Genomic DNA, 21,248 nt, shown 5'->3' on the forward strand with positions numbered 1-21,248 from the left:
AACGTTTAAAATATTTCCCTAATACAATGTATGGCGCAAATATTTTAATTAGAAATAAAGGTGCATTTTTTCAGTTTTGCGTCCATCACTAATTACAAGCCCATATAGGCTCAAGAGAATAAGGTGTATAGTAATATATCTTCACAACATACATATTCAAAAAGTTCAGTCCCTTGGGTAACTATTTATGTATTTTTTTTAAACTGTAATTTTTTTTTCTAAACGTGTTTTTATTTTTTTTAGTTAATAGGCAGGGTGGGGAGTCGATCAGTTTTTATTTAGGGGTATTGTGTTTTTTTTTCCCATTTGTACTTACATTTTACTTTTTGGCCACTAGATGGCACTAAGCACTCTCCTGGAAGATACTAGGGAGTGTGAGATTTTTTTTTACATTTCACGGTTCATGAATCAAATACTTCCTGATTGGAGGCATTTGATTCATTTGCAGGGAATAGTTTGCCTCGGGGAACACTGGTTCCTCTTCAGCAATCGATCCCCTGTAATAGCGGCAGGGAAGGAGCCGCCTGCAGGCAGATATGCGTGCACAAGGGCAGCAACAACTGATATATTCGTCCAGATTGCCTTTAAGTGCCGATTTTTGGACAAATATATCCATCCAGATTGGCTTAAGTGGTTAAAGTAGACCTGAACTCAGAACTTCCTCTCTGCTCTAAAAGATACACAACAGCATAACAACCTTTAAAGAAAAAACATTTCTTTGGTACAGCTGATACAAGTTCTGCAATCATTCTGCAGTGTTTTGACTTTCTGCTTTCATAGAAGCAGACATATTTTATACATCCTGTGCTTTCAAATGAGCTTCTCTGCCATGGCAGTCAAGGAGAGAGATAAAATTATAACTTGTAATTAGACATAGATGAGGGGATAAATTCTCTAAATACATACAGTGTACATTTCTCTATTTTCCTTCTGTCCTGTGCAAGAGCTCAGGTCCACTTTAAAGAGGCACTGTATCAACATATGGTGGGATGTAATACAATATTCAGGATTCCCAACTTTACATCTATTATCCTGGTTTCAGCATCACAAAAAACGTCCTTCCTATATCTATATATTGTATATTGATATGTAACCTCACCCTCCAAGTGATGCTGCAAAGCCTCTCTTTGGGAGACCAGGTGTTGTTTCTACCGATTTCAGAACACACAGTAAACAAAGTTTTCCGTGTTCAGCTAACATTAAAGACATAACTATTACACCCGCAGCCCCTATGGTCATGGTGTGGGGGGCGGGGGGGGGGGGGGGTAGGAGCACCTAGGGGCCCTCCCAGCAGAGTAGCTAGAATCTAACGATCATTACTAGCCTGCTACTACCATCTGCCTATAACTACCTGCTGGACACTTTGATCAACCTGTCATTACCTGCCTGCTACAACAATCTATTTATTACCTGCTAGTCACTACAACCTACCTATTATTACCTGCTGGCCAATACAACCTACCTGTCACTATTTACCGGCCTCTACAATCTACCTATCACTACATGTTGGCCACTACAAACTACCTATCTCTACCTGCTGGCCAATATAAAATACCTATCACAACATGCTGGCCACTACAATCTACCTCTCACTAAGGGCTGGTCACTGCAGTTTATCTATCTCAGACAATGGTGGCTGCATGTGTTTTGGGGGCAGAGAAGGGGAGGACTAACTATGCTTGTTCATGGTTAGGGGGCTAGGTAGAGCCTGAGGGCAGAGGGGAATTACATTTTCACAGGAGTCCACATGGTTTGTAGTTACACTCCTGGTTGAAATATTCCTTGTATGTTTTTTTTTTCTGTGAACATAGCTAGGCCAAAGTCTTTAATATTTTTACATCACCATAGCATACTTAAATGGAAGCTGCAGCCCAAATATATGAGCATTGTAAGCACTAGTATTGCCCATTTCTTCAGGGCTTCTACCAGAAGTGAAAACCTGCGTGTATATGAGAGCAGTATTTAGCACTGGTCACCAATGACTGCACTGTGCTTTGGTTTTGCTGTGAGCTGTGCACATAACACTGGCCTACATAGTTACAGGTTTTCATTAGCCACTGCATCTGATCCCCTTGCTAATACTAGAATTAATATTATTTGACTATTGCTAGCAGTACCAAAGGAGGGAATTTATAGCTACGATAAGCGAGCTGAATACACAGACTAAAGTGCCACCTGGTGGATTTATTTAGGTTAACATTTATGTTTAGTAGAAATCACAAGAAAAGCATTGCTCTTTTTTTAACAAGATCAAGAGACACGTAATGAAAAACATGAAAATCAACAGAAAAATAAATAAATAAGAATCATAATAAAAAAAGATGCCTTGATTAATTTTTGTTGTTACTGAAGCTGATCCACCGAGTAGTATGTACGGGTAGCTGTCAGTAATAAACATTTATGAATGTATATATGTTTGTTTAAATAAAGTACGGTAATCTTTAGTTTTTTTTAATGATATCTTTCTTCTTTTTTGCTCAACAGTATGTTGGAACTGAGCTAAGAGCAGTAGTTCATAATATAACTATAAACAGTATTCAGACATATAATTAGCTTAGCGAATACGATAAATATATCAGATTTTTCTTTTCACAAATTGTCTGTTGATGTCTCCTGAGTAAGAATCATATCCTAGACCGGCACCCAGTGACAGCAGAGCTGAGTCATCAAGACCAAACCTTAAAGGACACCTGAAGTGAGAGGGATATGGAGGCTGCCATATTATAGGCAGGGGATCAACAGGACTGCCAGATAACTGGTATTCTTTAAAAAGAAAATAAATATGGCAGTCTCCATATAGCTCTGACTTCAGGTTACTTTTAAGATCCCAAAAACTAAAATCCTTGAAGTATCCTTTAGTTAGAGTTTGTGATTCAGCAACAAAACATTTGCAGACAGCTTATCCCTGTGTTTTCTTTCCACCTTCTCTAAAAGCCTGAAACAAGTAAATCGTTGTATACATATACAAAGACTGACCCTGGCAATGATCAGGACTCGATACTTTGGGCAACACATTGGTGCCGGGTCTGAAAAGACACGTTGATAGCCCAAAGCAATTGGTTCTGTTTCTATGGAGTGAGTAGAACATTGTCCAATGAAGCTGCTGTTAGAGAGTTGCTGTGTTGTACCACATCTATTCTATGCCTTAAAAGCCTTTTTTTCCCCTCCTTTGTGCTTTCCACACTCTGTCTGCATGTCTTGCATTGCACAGGCAGGAAGCCAGGTGCCTGTTCTCTGGGTGGGGTTGGCTCTGAACACAAATGGAGGAACAGCTGAATAACACATTCAAGAGACCTTTCAAGCTAGAGTGAGGCACATAGATGTTGTCAGGTGCACTTTTACCCAGATTTATGGAGACTGAAGATCCAGCATTTAAAAACAATCTGATATTACGTGACAAAAATGTGTAACTCTCCCCTTTCGCATATCTGACCATAGTTAAGAATGGTAAAAGGTGAGTGAATTAACACACAGGTGATTACAAAACTATGCACCCACCCACTGTGAGAACATTTACCCTTCAGATGCTGCATGTGTCTACAATTGTATGATTCCTATTTCTCTAACCTTTTAACAATCCTACAGTGCTGTCCATAATTATTCATATCCCTGGCAAATTTTGACTAAGTTACTTTTATTCAACCAGCAAGTAATTTTTTGACGGAAAATGACATAGGTGCCTCCCAGAAGATAATAAGATGATGTACAAGAGACATTATTGTGGAAAACTAAAACATTTCTAAGCTTTTATTTACATTTGAGCAAAAAGTGTCCAGTCTAAAATTATTCATACCCTTCTCAATAATCAATAGAACAGACTATTACAGCAATCAAACACTTCCTATAATTACAGACCAGCTTTTTGCATTTCTCCACAGGTATATTTGTTCATTTATCTTTAGCAATGAACTCCAAATCTTTCAGGTTGGAGGGTCTTCTTGTCATCACTCTGATCTTTAACTCCCTCCACAGATTCTCAATTGGATTCAAGTCAGGGCTCTGACTGGGCCACTCCAAAACGTTAATGTTGTTGTCTTATAACCATTTCTTCACCACTTTTGCAGTGTGCTTTGGATCATTGTCATGCTGAAATGTCCATTGGTGCCCAAGGCCAAGTTTCTCTGCAGACTGCCTGATGTTGTCGTTAAAAATCCTCATGTATTGCTCTTTTTTTCATGGTGCTGTTTACTGTGATTAGGTTCCCTGGTACATTGACTGTGTGCCTTATCTGGAGAAGTGACATCTTCCTTGGTCTGCATCTGTGGAACCCAGCAATGTGCAGTGTCCGTTGGATTGTCTGCCTTGAGACATTGCCACCAGCAGAGCCCAGATTCACCAGGATGGCCTTGGTGGTGATCCACAGATGTCACTTTTGGCTTCTGACCACCTCTTCTGAGATTTTTGTAGCCCTTTCCTGACTTGTGAGCAGCCACAATACGCAGCATCAGGTCCTCACTGAGCGCCTTTGTCTTAGCCATGACTGCCCTCTGTTTTTCACCTTCTGAGTTTATTAAAACAGTTTTTCCCAATTAATCAGGGTAATTAGGATGCTTTAGAACAGCTTGGACTATTTGGAATGGTACAGAACTTTTACTTTTCCCACAGACTTTGACAGTTTGTGAAGGGGGTATGAATAATTTTGGACTGGACACTTTTTGCTTAAATGTAAATAAAAGCTGAGAAATGTTTTTTTTTCCACTATAATGCCTCTTGTACATGATTTTATTATCTTTTGGGAGACACCTATTTCATTTCCCATCAAAAAATTACTTGCTGTTTGAATAAAAGTAACTTTAGGTCAAACATTTTCCAGCACTGGAGATGTGATCTGTGATCGTGGTGGCTGGATGGTGTAATGGTTAAGGGCTCTGTCTCTGACACAGGAGAGGCAGAGCCCTTCGAACAGGTAGAGCAGAGTTCGAATCTCGGCTCTGCCTGTTCAGTAAGCCAGCACCTTTTCAGTAGGAGACTTTTGGCAAGTCTCCCTAACACTGCTACTGCCTATAGAGCGCGCCCTAGTGGCTGCTGCTCTGGCGCTTTGAGTCTGCCAGGAGAAAAGTGCAATATAAATGTTATTTGTTTTGTCTGTTATGGCACAGGCACGGGATGCAAACTTTTGCCACCTAATAGACAATTTTTAAAAGGATCCAGTTGCTGAATACTACTGGCTTCTTCACTACTCTCCATTTTTCCATGAGCTGCTACTGGAGGAGTTGGCTACCAGGAAGGGATAAGTCATGATCCTAAGCAGATTTTTCTGGCTTGTGTACTTGATCATTTGTACAGAACGGTGTTTTATTTTTATTCGAAAAGCATTCCATTTGCATTTGCATAGGCATATCTCCTGCACTTTTATTTGTTTCTGAATAGTGTTTGGTCACAGCCACCCTCTGAATTCAATACACTTAGGAAAGCACTTTAAACTCAAAATAACAGGACAATCTGACTGCATTCAGATGAACATCCAAAAGGCAAGAATAATGACAGCAACTACAAAGACAGGATTACAATGTCTGTAAGGCCTTATACAAAATAGACACTGCATTAGATCCATCCAAAATGCTTCCAAAATGCATGTGATAAGCAAAAAACAAACACCCCATACACAAGCCTTTACAGTAATTACTTCTGCATACTTTCCAAGAGACTTCTTTATTCAGCTTTTAAAGAGAATCTGTATTGTTAAAATCACACAAAAGTAAACATACCAGTGCGTTAGGGGACATCTCCTATTACCCTCTGTCACAATTTCGCCGCTCCCCGCCGCATTAAAAGTGGTTAAAAACAGTTTTAAAAAGTTTGTTTATAAACAAACAAAATGGCCACCAAAACAGGAAGTAGGTTGATGTACAGTATGTCCACACATAGAAAATACATCCATACACAAGCAGGCTGTATACAGCCTTCCTTTTGAATCTCAAGAGATCATTTGTGTGTTTCTTTCCCCCTGCATCTCTCATGCACTGAAGTTTCAGGCTGCTCTTTTTCTTCCTGCAAACAGCTTTGCCCTTGTCTGTAATTCCTCACTATGTGAAAGCCCAGCCAGCTCAGAGGACGATGTATCCAGCTTGTAAAAGATAAGAGAGAAGAGAGAAGCTGCTCTAATCTAAATAATACACAGGCAGTGTGCACAGAGGGGCCTGGAAGGGTGAGTTCATAGCAGAACCACAACACTGAGGAACTTGGCAGCCTTCCAGACACAGGCCTGACAAGTCTGACAAGAGAGAGATAAGTTGATTTATTACAGAGACTGTGATAGTACAAAGTGCTGCAGTAAGCCAGAACACATTAGAATAGCTTTTGGAACTTGTAGGATGATAAAAAACAGGATGCAATTTTTGTTACGGAGTCTCTTTAAGAAACAACTGCCAATTATGACAAAGAATTTGAAGACATTTTGAGACCAGATCCAAAAAAGTAAATATAAGCTAGTGACATAAACCTCAGAATGTAAGAAAATACCTAACATACCAGAAGATTCGGCATAGAGGCCTACAGAAAAGGATGAGTTAACTATTAGCTGACATGCTGTGGTTGGAACCTCATGGGCCATGGCATCTCTTTCTTTCCTCTCTTTTCCTTTTCCTTTCTCCTAGCCTATTTTTTCTTAGAGTTCTCCTTTTCATCTCCTTTTATCATATGAGGAGTGAATAATTTTTAATAACATTTGGTGGCTACCTACTGTACACCATATTTTAGGAGGTTGGAAGACTTATAGTGATGATCGTAATCTGCTAATTACGATCACGCAAAATTACGCTTACATTTTCACAATTACGCATACACGTAATTACAAATTCATAGTTCAATTGACTTTTACGCATAATTTTGTGCTGAATTTGGTGGTAAGTAGCAAAGCTCTCATACATGCTATTGCTACCAAAATTGCCACATATGTTAAGGAGAATATTGGGTACAAGTCAAAAAAATAATTTTTCAATAAGACCTTGTAGTTTAGTTTTTGAGAAAAGAAATTTTGAAAATGCAAAGAAAAATGTTTTTTAAACCTAGAAAAATTTGTTTAAAAACCTTTTTTTGTATTTTTAAAATCTATTTTCTCAAAAACTACAAGGTCTATTTGAACAATTATTTTTGTAACTTGTACACACTATTCTTCTTAACATATGTAGCAATTTTGACAGCAATGGTATGTACGGGGACTTTGCTATTCACCGCCAAAGTCAGCACAAAATTACGCGTAAAATACGTATAAATTCATGCATAATTACGATTGGGAACAATTAACTATGAAATTGCTTACACTATACCCCTGAAATTTCGCATTACGATTACAATGCATAATTCCGTATTACAATGCGTAGTTACGCATATGCGTAATTTCTGCTTATCACTACTTGTATACATTTTACTTTGGTGACACTTTTTCATTTGTGTACTCTATAGTTTGTTACATTTTTTACAAAGTGTTATAAATAACGATCCTTAAAAAAAAAAACCTAACCAGAATAATGTGTGATCAGGAGCAAACATTTGCGATAAATATTTTCTAAGTTAATAGGTGTGCACAGATGTCATGCTATTTCTGGCCCTCCCACAGTTACATGTCTTACTATCCCCAACTATGTGCTATCCTCTGTTTTCATCACCTGTCCTACCACCTCACCGCATGCCTTCTTATCTTAAGTTGCTTGGCTATACTAGGTGCCACCACAGACTGCAATGAAAATTTACGGCTATGGGGCATCAAATGCTTATCTTGAGAACCAGTACTTAAATATTTATTAGTAGATTTTTGCTGCAGACAGTGTAGTGTCAGCTATTAGATATGCAGTGTAGGGAGCTCTGGATCTTGGGAATGTGTCACCACAGTTCGGCTACTACACAACCAAGCTCTAGATATCGGTACAGGGCTCAGCTAGGATATATCATGGCTCAAGATATCAGGTATGTGGCATCAGGGCTAGGCTATTATAAAGATGAGTTATAGTTATCAGCACTGACCTCAGCTACAGGGTTGCCAAGCGTCCGTATTTGGACGGACAGTCCGTCCAAATGACACTTAAAAATCCCTGTCCGTAGTGTCCGTCATTTTGGGACAGGCGTCCGTTCAAACAAACTCTTGTTGCAGTCATTGTGCACTTGCGCACCGCGGTACTGCAAAATTTGTCCCCGGGTAGCTGGAAAATGATCAGGTCTCCTCTTTCTCTTTTGTCCCGCCCTCCATACAATCAGTAAGTCTCTTCTTTGCTCAGGAACCTCTCTCCAGCCAATGAAGTAGAGCGAGAGAGAGATGCTGCCCAGTGAGCCCGCCCACATAGAAACTCCGTCCAGACTACAGTTAATTGGAGTGATCAGGGCACACACAGCATGCAGGAGTGTCTACCAAGGAACAGTTTGTTCATTCTTCTCCTCCTCTTCTATTTTTTCCCCGGGGCAGCAGGTATCCATGAAGCGTCAGTTGTGGGGATACACACAGCAGGAGAGGTCATTTCAGCTCTGCACTTTTTTTTTCCACAATCAACTCGAAATCCGCAATAGAGCAGCAGAGTAGAGAGAGATACACACAAAGACAGCCTGTCACTCCCCTGCACAGCTCAGCTTGTCTTTCCTCTGACCTATTGCCGATTCCAAACTGAAAGTGAAAAAAGAGTGCAGAGCTCTGATTGAAAGCAGATAATCTCTTCTGCTGGAATCTGCACATGGCAGGCAGCTCTTTCTGATCCTATCCTCTGGTCACTTACAGTGCTCCCCCTACTACAATCACAGTGAGCACAATGCAGGAGCTTAGGGACCTGATTACCATCATTTTAGTAAGTACAGTATATGGTGTGTGTTTTTAGGGGGAGCCAAGAGCATTTACTTATGGAGGGGCATGATCTCTAGCCACCCCAGGTCTACACAGGTGCTTCCATGTTGCTTATTTGTGTACTGCAGAACTGCAATACATCACTGCAGCTGATTTTGAGCTGCAGTTGTGTGGCACATAAAGAAGACCATTTAAGAGATATATATTAGGAGGTAAAAAGAAAAAAAGATGGCAGGACTTTTTGCGTGATTGTTGCTGTATGCTGGCCCTGTGATGGTGAATTGCTGGCTGTCTACGAAGAGGCCAATTGATGCTTAATAATACTAAATTGAGCAAAAGGTTCTCACTATCAGGCTGGCTGGGCTCTGTTTACACTTGTGACAGGGATTACATTGTGAGCTCCTCTGAGGACAGCCAGTGACATGACAGTACAGTGCTGCAGAAGATGTCAGTGGTGCTATATAAATACAGAATAATATGGTAGGACATTAGACTATGACTGTGGTAGCATTATATTGTAAGCTCCTCTGAAGACAGTGACATGACTATGTACTCTATAAAGTGCTGCAGAAGATGTCAGTGCTATATAAATACATAATAATAATATGGTAGGATTGGATTCTGAGCTCCTGTGAGATTAGTCATTACTATGTACTCTGTAAAGTGCTGTGCAAGATGTAAATGCTATATAAATACTAAAAAAAAAAATACTAATGCCCAGAGCTTAGCCCCACCCAAAACTCTACTTAACCACTTGCCGACCGCCTACTTCATATTGGCGGCGGCAAAGTGGCAGCCCCAGGACCACGTAACGCAGAATGGCGTCAGGTCCTGGGGCACTCTTTGGCCGGGGATCGCGCGCTGGGATGCGCGCGCATCCGCCGGCAATACGCTCCGCCCTCCCGCGACGTCAACCCGCCGGCCAATCGGAAGCGCCGGCGGGTTGTTAACCTGACGATCCCCGGATAGGAAGCGTATAATACGCTTTGTAATGTTTACAAAGTGTATTATACAGGCTGCCTCCTGCCCTGGTGATCCCAGTGTCCGAGGGACCACCAGGGCAGGCTGCAGCCACCCTAGTCTGCACCCAAACACACTGATCTGCCCCCCCCCTGCCCCCTGATCACCCACAGTACCCCTCAGACCCCCCCTGCCCACCCCCCAGACCACCATTTGCACACAATCACCCCCCTAATCACCCATCAATCACTCCCTGTCACTATCTGTCAACGCTATTTTTTTTTTAGTCCCTAAACTGCCCCCTGCTCCCTCCTGATCACCCCCCCACCCCTCAGATTCTCCCCAGACCCCCCCCCCAGACCCCCCCCCCCCCCTGTGTACTGTATGCATCTATCCCCCCTGATCACCTGTCAATCACCTGTCAATCACCTGTCAATGACCTGTCAATCACCCATCAATCACCCATCAATCACCCCCTGTCACTGCCACCCATCAATCAGCCCCTAACCTGCCCCTTGCGGGCAATCTGATCACCCACCCACACCAATAGATCGCCCGCAGATCCGACATCAGATCACCTCCCAAATCCATCGTTTACATCTATTCTCTCCTCTAAACACCCACTTATTACCCATCAATCACCCATCAATCACCCCCTATCACCACCTGTCACTGTTACCCATCAGATTAGACCCTTGCGGGCACCCAATCACCCGCCCACACGCTCAGATTGCCCTCAAACCCCCCCTTATCGATTCGCCAGTGCATTATTTACATCCGTTCTTCCCTGTAATAACCCACTGATCACCTGTCAATCACCCCCTGTCACTGCCACCCATCAATCACCCCCTGTCACTGCCACCCATCAATCAGCCCCTAACCTGCCCCTTGCGGGCAATCTGATCACCCACCCACACCAATAGATCGCCCGCAGATCCGACATCAGATCACCTCCCAAGCGCAGTGTTTACATCTATTCTCTCCTCTAAACACCCACTAATTACCCATCAATCACCCCCTATCACCACCTGTCACTGTTACCCATCAGATTAGACCCTAATCTGCCCCTTGCGGGCACCCAATCACCCGCCCACACGCTCAGATTGCCCTCAGACCCCCCCTTATCAATTCGCCAGTGCAATATTTACATCTGTTATTCCCTGTAATAACCCACTGATCACCTGTCAATCACCCATCAATCACCCCCTGTCACTGCCACCCATCAATCACCCCCTGTCACTGCCACCCATCAATCAGCCCCTAACCTGCCCCTTGCGGGCAATCTGATCACCCACACACACCAATAGATCGCCCGCAGATCCGACATCAGATCACCTCCCAAGTGCAGTGTTTACATCTCTTCTCTCCTCTAAACACCCACTAATTACCCATCAATCACCCCCTATCACCACCTGTCACTGTTACCCATCAGATTAGACCCTAATCTGCCCCTTGCGGGCACCCAATCACCCGCCCACACCTCAGAACGCCCTCAGACCCCAGCCCTGATCACCTCGCTAGTGCATTGCTTGCATCTATTTCCCCCCTCTAATCACACCTTGAGACACCCATAAATCACCTCCTGTCACCCCCTAGCACACCTACCCATCAGATCAGGCCCTAATTTGCCCCGTGTGGGCTCCTGATCACTCGGCCAAACCCTCAGATCCCCCTCAGACCCCCTTCCGATCACCTCCCCAGTGCATTGATTGCATCTATTTTCCCCTCTAACCGCCCCCTGAGACACCCATCAATCACCTCCTGTCACCCCCCTAGCACTCCTATCCATCAGATCAGGTCCAATACATCCTGTCATCTAAGAGGCCACCCTGCTTATGACCGTTTCCACAAAATTTGCCCCCTCATAGACCACCTGTCATCAAAATTTGCAGATGCTTATACCCCTGAACAGTCATTTTGAGAAATTTGGTTTCCAGACTACTCACAGTTTTGGGCCCGTAAAATGCCAGGGCAGTATAGGAACCCCACAAGTGACCCCATTTTAGAAAGAAGACACCCCAAGGTATTCTGTTAGGTGTATGATGAGTTCATAGAAGATTTTATTTTTTGTCAAAAGTTAGCGGAAATTGGATTTTTATTGTTTTTTTCACAAAGTGTCATTTTTCACTAACTTGTGACAAAAAATAAAATCTTCTATGAACTCACCATACCCCTAACGGAATACCTTGGGGTGTCGTCTTTCTAAAATGGGGTCACTTGTGGGGTTCCTATACTGCCCTGGCATTTTAGGGGCCCTAAACCGTGGGGAGTAGTCTAGAAAACGAATGCCTCAAAATGACCTGTGAATAGGACGTTGGGCCCCTTAGCGCACCTAGGCTGCAAAAAAGTGTCACACATGTAGTATCGCCATACTCAGGAGAAGTAGTATAATGTGTTTTGTGGTGTATTTTTACACATACCCATGCTGGGTGGGAGAAATCTCTCTGTAAATGGACAATTGTGTGTAAAAAAAAAATCAAAAATGTGTCATTTACAGAGATATTTCTCTCACCCAGCATGGTTATATGTAAAAATACACCACAAAACACATTATACTACTTCTTCTGAGTACGGCGATACCACATGTGTGACACTTTTTTGCAGCCTAACTGTGCTAAGGGGCCCAAAGTCCAATGAGTACCTTTAGGATTTCACAGGTCATTTTGAGACATTTGGGTTCAAGACTACTCCTCACGGTTTAGGGCCCCTAAAATGCCAGGGCAGTATTGGAACCCCACAAATGACCCCATTCTAGAAAGAAGACACCCCAAGGTATTCCGTTAGAAGTATGGTGAGTTCATAGAAGATTTTATTTTTTGTCACAAGTTAGCGGAAATTGATATGTATTGTTTTTTTTTTCACAAAGTGTCATTTTCTGCTAACTTGTGACAAAAAAAAAATCTTCTATGAACTCACCATACCCCTAACGGAATACCTTGGGGTGTCTTCTTTCTAAAATGGGGTCACTTGTGGGGTTCCTATACTGCCCTGGCATTTTAGGGGCCCTAAACCGTGAGGAGTAGTCTAGAATCCAAATGCCTCAAAATGACCTGTGAATAGGATGTTAGGCCCCTTAGCGCACCTAGGTTGCAAAAAAGTGTCACACATGTGGTATCGCCGTACTCAGAAGAAGTAGTATAATGTGTTTTGGGGTGTATTTTTATACATACCCATGCTGGGTGGGAGAAATCTCTCTGTAAATGGACAATTGTGTGTAAAAAAAAACAAATAATTGTCATTTACAGAGATATTTCTCCCACCTAGCATCTGTATGTGTAAAAATACACCCCAAAACACATTATACTACTTCTCCTGAGTACGGCGGTAGCACATGTGTGGCACTTTTTTGCACCCTAAGTGCGCTAAGGGGCCCAAAGTCCAATGAGTACCTTTAGGATTTCACAGGTCATTTTGCGACATTTGGTTTCAAGACTACTCCTCACGGTTTAGGGCCCCTAAAATGCCAGGGCAGTATAGGAACCCCACAAATGACCCCATTTTAGAAAGAAGACACCCCAAGGTATTCCGTTAGGAGTATGGTGAGTTCATAGAAGATTTTATTTTTGTCACAAGTTAGCGGAAAATGACACTTTGTGAAAAAAAACAATTAAAATCAATTTCCGCTAACTTGTGACAAAAAAAAAATCTTCTATGAACTCACCATACTCCTAATGGAATACCTTGGGGTGTCTTCTTTCTAAAATGGGGTAATTTGTGGGATTCCTATACTGTCCTGGCATTTTAGGGGCCCTAAACCGTGAGGAGCAGTCTTGAAACGAAATTTCTCAAAATGACCTGTGAAATCCTAAAGGTACTCATTGGACTTTGGGCCCCTTAGCGCAGTTAGGGTGCAAAAAAGTGCCACACATGTGGTATCGCCGTACTCAGGAGAAGTAGTATAATGTGTTTTGGGGTGTATTTTTCCACATACCCATGCTGAGTGGGAGAAATATCTCTATAAATTGACAATTGTGTGTAAAACAAATAAAAAAATAGTCATTTACAGAGATATTTCTCCCACCCAGCATGGGTATGTGTAAAAATACACCCCAAAACACATTATACTACTTCTCCTGAGTACGGCAATACCACATGTGTGGCACTTTTTTGCAGCCTAACTGCGCTAAGGGGCCCAAAGTCCAATGAGCATCTTTAGGCTTTACGGGGGTGCTTACAATTAGGCACCCCCCAAAATGCCAGGACAGTGAACACACCCCACAAATGACCCCATTTTGGAAAGTAGACACTTCAAGGTATTCAGAGAGGAGCATAGTGAGTCCGTGGCAGATTTCATTTTTTTTTGTCGCAAGTTAGAAGAAATGGAAACTTTTTTTTTTTTTTGTTACAAAGTGTCATTTTCCGCTAACTTGTGACAAAAAATAAAATCTTCTATGAACTCACCATGCCTCTCACTGAATACTTTGGGATGTCTTCTTTCCAAAATGGGGTCATTTGGGGGGTATTTGTACTATCCTGGAATTTTAGCCCCTCATGAAACCTGACAGGTGCGCAGAAAAGTCACAGTTGCTTGAAAATGGGAAAATTCACTTTTGGCACCATAGTTTGTAAACGCTATAACTTTTACCCAATCCAATAAATATACACTGAATGGTTTTTTTTTTATCAAAGACATGTAGCAGAATAACTTTCGCGCTCAAATGTATAGGAAATTTTACTTTATTTGAAAAATGTCAGCACAGAAAGTTAAAAAAGTCATTTTTTTTGACAAAATTCATGTCTTTTTTGATGAATATAATAAAAAGTAAAACTCGCAGCAGCAATCAAATAGCACCGAAAGAAAGCTGTATTAGTGACAAGAAAAGGAGGTAAAATTCATTTAGGTGGTAGGTTGTATGACTGAGCAATAAACCGTGAAAGCTGCAGTGGTCCGAATGGAAAAAAAGGCTCTGGTCCTTAAGGGGTTTTATGACTGCAGTCCTTAAGTGGTTAAAAGTGCGCTTCTGACTCCGCCCCCTGTCCGTCCAAAATTTTGGGTGTCCTGCTTTTTTGGGCCTTTTGTCCGTCAAAAAATTAGAAATTAGGTTGGCAACCCTGCTCAGCTATGATATAGCCAAGCTCTGTGAGTTATTGTTAGGGATAGGATAGGAAGAGTCAAATAGATAAGGGTACACCAGGGTAGGGGAGTTAGTGTAAGACGTATAGTTAGGCATATGTTTAGTGGGGGGGGGGGGGGGTTGACTGTTAGACATATAGGATTGCTAGAGGAGAGGTGTTAGGCTAGGCATATATATAAGGGGATTTTAGGGGAGGAGGTTAGTGTTTAGCATATAGACAGGGATTTATTTTGGGGTGGATTTAGTGTTAGGTGTCAGGGAAGCCAATAATAGAATATCAGTATTACAATATAACTAACATTCCAACTATTGGTAAAACCTGGCACCCAAATGAAGAAGATGTGCCTTTACTTATGATTTGTATACACTAACATGGTCCTGCTGATATAGTAATTGTGCATGCTGCCTAGATAAAATTAACTTATGCTACTACTACCCCTATTGGGCACTCCCTCCTACACATTAATGACCTCTCTAACTACCTTTATTTTGTGCTCCAGTTTTCCTTTTTATATGTCATTATATGTCATTCTCACTTCAATTACCAGTAAGGGTATTTTAAATCAAGAAGCCCTAACCTAGATGGTCATATTAACTGGCACGCTACTTCACCTAAGGAAGTGGCTCAAGCTGTGAAACATGTTGTCCTAAGTGCTAAATAAAATTTAGAAAGCTTTCTATTAAACTCATTGTGAGTTTCCTTCTTAAGGTAGGATCAGGTTTTTCTTACCATCACTAAGAGTTACTGTTTTTCATTTTTGGGGGGCCTCCAGTGATTGTGTCTAGTCTAACTCAATAACCCTGCACTGGTAGGGTGCTCGCCCCACTACCTTGCTGTAATGTGAACATTTTTGGGAGCCGTGACAAACATCCTCTCTGAAGGCCGTGTGGGGACGGGTACCTCCCCACATGTTCATACGAGTGAATGCCTCTGGAAACAAGCCATGTTTGTGAGTATATTTCTATCTTCCTACCTTTACCCTATACCAGGCAATATCACGCCATAACGGGCTCCCAGTGTCCGCATGTACTTTTGTCTCTACTAGTACTGATATTTTAAATCAAGTTCTTTTTAAATAAAGGTAAAAATGACATTCTACCTTTGAATTAGGTGGTGTCCTATATTTCCAGTCGAGGACTGAATTACTATGAACAGGGCACAGAGAACATAATTCTGGCTGTTAGCATTCAAAGCCGAGAATGTGTGAATCGTATTTTACATATGACTGACATCATCTGATAAGGTTCTACAGAACAGATCATTCTTTACATAAAACATAGTTACTTGCACATTTTCAGACTTGATAAAAGTCACAAGGGTAAGTGCTAAAAACCCAAACCTAGTTTCTGGCAGCAAGGAGAGATCGCATTACTGAAAGCTTGAAATTGATTTATTTGACTGAACGATTAAAGAAATAGATCAGTGTGCAGCAGTAGACACAGTTTAACTAGATTTAAGAAAAAAAAAAACTTTCATGCTTCTCACATAAAACTGCCAATGTATGAATTTTATGGTAGTTGATTAAATACAGCGAAATAAGACAAAGACATAAAAACACACAGAAAGGGTGCTGCGTCTCTTCTATAACCTTGTTATCTGTGAGATGATTTGATTCTTTATTTCTTCTGTATAATATTCACCCCAAGGGCAAAGGGAGACATCACAAACTTGGTCTATCCATCCAACTTTATGCATGGAAAACAGGATGGTTCATGCAGAGTCAGTAGCACAACTACTTAAACTCATACAGAATGCAGGTCCTACTGCCATACAGAACTGCCATATACCTTGTCTTTCAATAAATTCTAACATCTTCTTATATGCAGCAGCTTTGTTACTCAATAAGTTATGGGAAACCAATCAGACGCATACCCAGAAATGATTGCACTCTGAGCGTTATTCAATTCACTTTTCTCCTACGTTTTCTCTCCTAGGTGATATTTTTACATCTTATCAAGTAAATGCCTTTTAAGCCACCAGAAAACAAGAACATTCCCAGCATAATTTTTTTACCTACTTTTTGGTACTTCTTTAATTGAAGAGTGCTATAAAGTTATTTTAAACATAAGATGAAAAATGATCTCTTAGTAGAAAACTTAGGAGAAAAAGTGAATTGAATAAGGTCCACTGAATGTTATATAATACAACTGTCTGGCAGTGTTACAGGCTGTTTTGGCCTCCATCTCTGTAAGGTATGGGCTAATAGGGTTCTGAGCATTAGTTCGGGAGAATAACTCCATGTTTTATAGATATTCTACACTCAGTGTCCCCAGATTGCAACAGTCCATTACTAAGTGCACCATGTAAAATATCAACACACCACATGGAAAGCTAACAAAAATGTAATGGTCAAAGGAATTTTACAAGCAGGAGGAAAAGTGATGAATGTATTTTGGAGATTTCGAACACCATCTAATTTCTCCTGTAATAAGTTGTCAACTGACTTGCAATGCGTTGTTTATAAATTGATAAGCTGCAATCATGATCTTCTGGATATTTTTCTAGGTAACCCCTCTTTCCTTTCTAAACAACCTACAATCACTAGCCCATCCTCCAAAATATCCTCTATACACATCTCCAAGGGTCTTCATATTTGGCATCACATGATCCCACAATCCAAAGACACAGTGCATGGAACTAAAGCACTTTGGCTACAATTGGTACCATCCTGCCACCTCCCCCTCCCAAAACCCACCATTCTGCATTTTGCATGAAATTGTGTGGGCGCCGCTAAGTATGGGGGGCGGGGGGGGGGGGGTGAAGAGGGACAACATTTAAGTTAAAGAGGGTAGGAGGGAGAGGTTGAGATTTTTAATTTATGTAAATAGAGTTTAATGAAATGGAACTATGTTGAATGGCTCATTACTAGATTTTCATCAATTTTACAGCTGTCTTCACTACATTACATACCTCCATTTCCATGTGTCTTATGAGTTCAGGTTCAAGTCAGTCATCTCCATGATAAAGTTTCTAGACATCTGACTATATGGTAGAAAATCTTTCTACACTGGTCATTCCCATATCTTGATCTTCTTAAAAGATCCTGTAAAGGACTGGGGCTTGAAAGGATTTAGGTTGAGTAGTAAAATAAAGGCTCAAGCTACTAGAACGAGAAGACTGAGGAGACAACGAAATAGCCCAGTAACTGAAAATTTAAACTGGCTTATTATACATTATTGGGAATCTTACTAACTGGGCAAAGAGCAAAATATTTTTGGGCTCCCCATAACTGTAAGCTTTCAGTTCTTGACAAGGTAAGATTATAATTTTGAGACCGGGGGAGGGGTTGAAGGGCTCTTATCAAGTCACAATTTTCAAAGCAAGTCTGGAAAGGAATATGATTTAGTCTTCCAATAAATATCAATGCTGAGCCAAAGAATTGCAGACAATCCTCCAGGCACATCAGATAGAAAGCAGAACAAATTTTAATCTATGTGCCCAAAGATGTGTTTGTAGAAGATTAAAATCCTTGGCATGATAATGCAAATAAGGGCATGCAGTCTTCTCACCTCCATAAATTACTATTTAGAAATGATTTGAAAATCAAGGAGTTTCTTACCAATAGTGACATCTGAGGAACTGTGCGTCTCCAGAAAGCTGTTAAGGAGGTGCCATGCTTTTGGAATCCATTCAATTATCTTTGTGATGTCATTGTTCCTCAAATTTTTCTCCAATTCCATTTCAATTAGCTTCCGTCTTAAATATCTTCCAAGGAAACCTTTTACTGGATCTGTATGGTTTGCACAAAGTACCCACCTAAAACAAGATTATAAAAAATATGTATTAATAAGCCTATAACAGTGAAGATAATGTTACAATGGGACCCAGTCACATTTCCCTTTTTTGAAAACAAATTACTTTTAGGCATGTTACATATATTCCTAGAGCATTGTACTTTTATGCAATAAGGTGACATGTGTATAATTATTTATATCCATCAGCCAATGCTATTCCCCAGGGGGGTAATTAGACTGAATGGGGCCCCCTGCCACCTCCTCCCGCCATATAGAGGGCACATTGGCGGCGTGACCCAGCACTATGTTTGCCTGTCACCTTGCACTTCTATGGTGGAAAGTAATGCTAGGGTGGCGGTGGAGGCATAATTGTATATAGAGAAACGCTATGGTTTATGGTCTCCTGTTTTTTTGCATATTCCTGTGACGGTCATAGATGACAAGAGAAGAGGATTATCTTCATTGTAGAGAAGTTGCCCTATTAAGGAACTGAACTGTGTTTGAGTAACTGCTGGGTGATATAGTCCCTCTTGTTCATTACACTATAGACTGAGAGCACATTCTACCTTTAAATTTCATAGGACAGCAGAGCTCTGTATACATTTTAACAAACATGTTTCATTGCAACATAATTTACTTAGTGAAATTGCTGAATATCAAAAGCAAAAATTTTATTTATAATAACGGTGGGTGAATATATGATAACCCTTTGTTTGACCAATCTTCCACTTGATCCGCACGTTGAACCTTCTTTTGAACTTTTCACTGAAATGATGTATTAGGCCAGCTATTAAATTAATAAAATAAAATAATTACCTGAAATTATGATGCAGTTCTAAATTTGGCGATGAAGAAATACTTTGATTCATTGTTCCAATTATGTATGGGCTGCAATAAAGCAAATTAATTGTTACATATCAGGAAAACATTTAATCAATAAGGGAAAGAACAAAATTCTGCAGCACAACGTCAGTGTATTTAATTGCTCTTTATTGGGATAAAAACAGAAAGGTTGCCATACAGCTGAATCCCAATAAAGAGCTATTAAATACACTGGCGTGTTGCTGCAGAATTTTGTTCTTGCTACATTAGACCCTAGTGGGCTGCAGGGTTTCTCTGCTGTAGCACACGTCTCTTCCCATTGGGTGCTGGTCCACCCCACTCATACTTTCCACAATAAGTGGGCATGAATGAAAATGAGAAATTGCAATAGCTACACTAGAACTTCACATGAACTAACCCACAGGCACTCAACTGAGTTTGTCTTTTACTTATGAGCATATTAAACCTAAATCCTAAATCCTGGGAAAAACAAACAAACAAACAAACAAAAACCTAGATTTAACCACTTCCTGCAAAACGGACATCTGATTTTTGCACTTTTCAGTGCAAAACAAACATTTTAAAATTAGGTTTTAACCACTTTACCCCCGGCGGTACGAATTTCTCCGTCCCTTTTTTCCCCCCTTTAAAATCCAGGGACGGAGAAATCCGTACCTTCCGCGCTACCGCCGCTGTCCGCGCTACCGCCGCTCGTGCGCGCACACCCGCCGCTCGTGCACGCTGCCGCCCGCTCGCCCGGAGATCAATGAACGGGAAAATCCATTCCCGCTCGTTGATCTAAGCTCCCGCAATGATCTGCTGCTTCTTTCAGAAACAGCGCGATCATTGTGAGTCTCCCAACCTCCTACTGCTTCCTGTAAGTGTCCTTCCGGTCGCTTACAGGTCGCATGTAAACATACTCACTGTGGCCATCTTGTGTCCAAATAGTAAACTACACCCTAATGCATTTTACACATAAAAATAAATTGTTTTACATAATAAATTAACTCATTACCTCCCACACTCCCCATTTTTTTTTTTTGTAATTTAAAAAAAAAAAATACAATTAAAAAAAAAACATAAATAGTTACCTTAGGGTCTGAACTTTTTAAATATTTATGTCAAGAGGGTATAACACTGTTACTTTATAAACTACGGGCTTGTAATTAGGGATGGACGCAAAACTGAAAAAAATGCACCTTTATTTCCAAATAAAATATTGGGGCCAAACATTGTGATAGGGACATAGTTTAAACGGTTTTATAACCGGGAATAATGGGCAAATACATTTCATGGGTTTTAATTACAGTAGCATGCATTATTTAAAAACTATAAAGGCCGAAAACTGAAAAATAATATTTTTTTCTTACATTTTTTCCTATTTTCCCATTAAAACACATTTAGAATAAAATAATTCTTGGCATAATGTTCCACCTAAAGAAAGCCTAATTGGTGGCGGAAAAAACAAGATATAGTTCATTTTATTGCGATAAGTAATAATAAAGTTGTAGACGAATGAATGGACGGAGCGCTGAAAGGTGAAAATTGCTCTGGTGTTCAAGGGGTAAAACCCCTCAGTGGTGAAGTAGTTAAAGGGCAGTGGATCGGTATGCAGCCACGGTTGCCGCGTGGGGGGGGGGCACTTTCCGACACCTATGGGTGGTCGGGAAGTGGTTAACCTCCCTGGCGGTATGATTATTTCTGGATTTTAGGGTCTTTTCTGAACATTTCAGAGCCTAAAATCAGGAAACACTCATGCTGCCAGGAAGCCAGCAGCAGCCCCTGCACTCGCTCACCTCCCTGGGCTCCAGCGCTGCAATTTTACCTCCATCCACTGGGTGGCGCTGCAACACTTTGGTGAGATCAATGACAGTGATCTCACCAGAATG

The 21,248-nt window shown here is 41.0% G+C and overlaps 1 protein-coding gene across 11 annotated transcripts in view; it reads right to left on the bottom strand.

Moving 5' to 3' along the window:
- NAV3 (neuron navigator 3) overlaps positions 1-21,248 on the bottom strand; it is an 805,693-nt gene that overhangs the window by 25,927 nt on the left and 758,518 nt on the right. For all 11 annotated transcript variants that reach the window (XM_068276636.1, XM_068276638.1, XM_068276633.1 and 8 more), the window contains 2 exons: positions 19,354-19,425; positions 18,363-18,559 (listed from right to left, as the gene is read on the bottom strand). In XM_068276636.1, the coding sequence (XP_068132737.1) occupies positions 18,363-18,559; positions 19,354-19,425 (269 nt within the window). The remainder of the gene's footprint in view (positions 1-18,362; positions 18,560-19,353; positions 19,426-21,248) is intronic.

The sequence above is a fragment of the Hyperolius riggenbachi genome, chromosome 3 (genome assembly GCF_040937935.1).
Source record: "Hyperolius riggenbachi isolate aHypRig1 chromosome 3, aHypRig1.pri, whole genome shotgun sequence".
NCBI lineage: Eukaryota > Metazoa > Chordata > Amphibia > Anura > Hyperoliidae > Hyperolius > Hyperolius riggenbachi.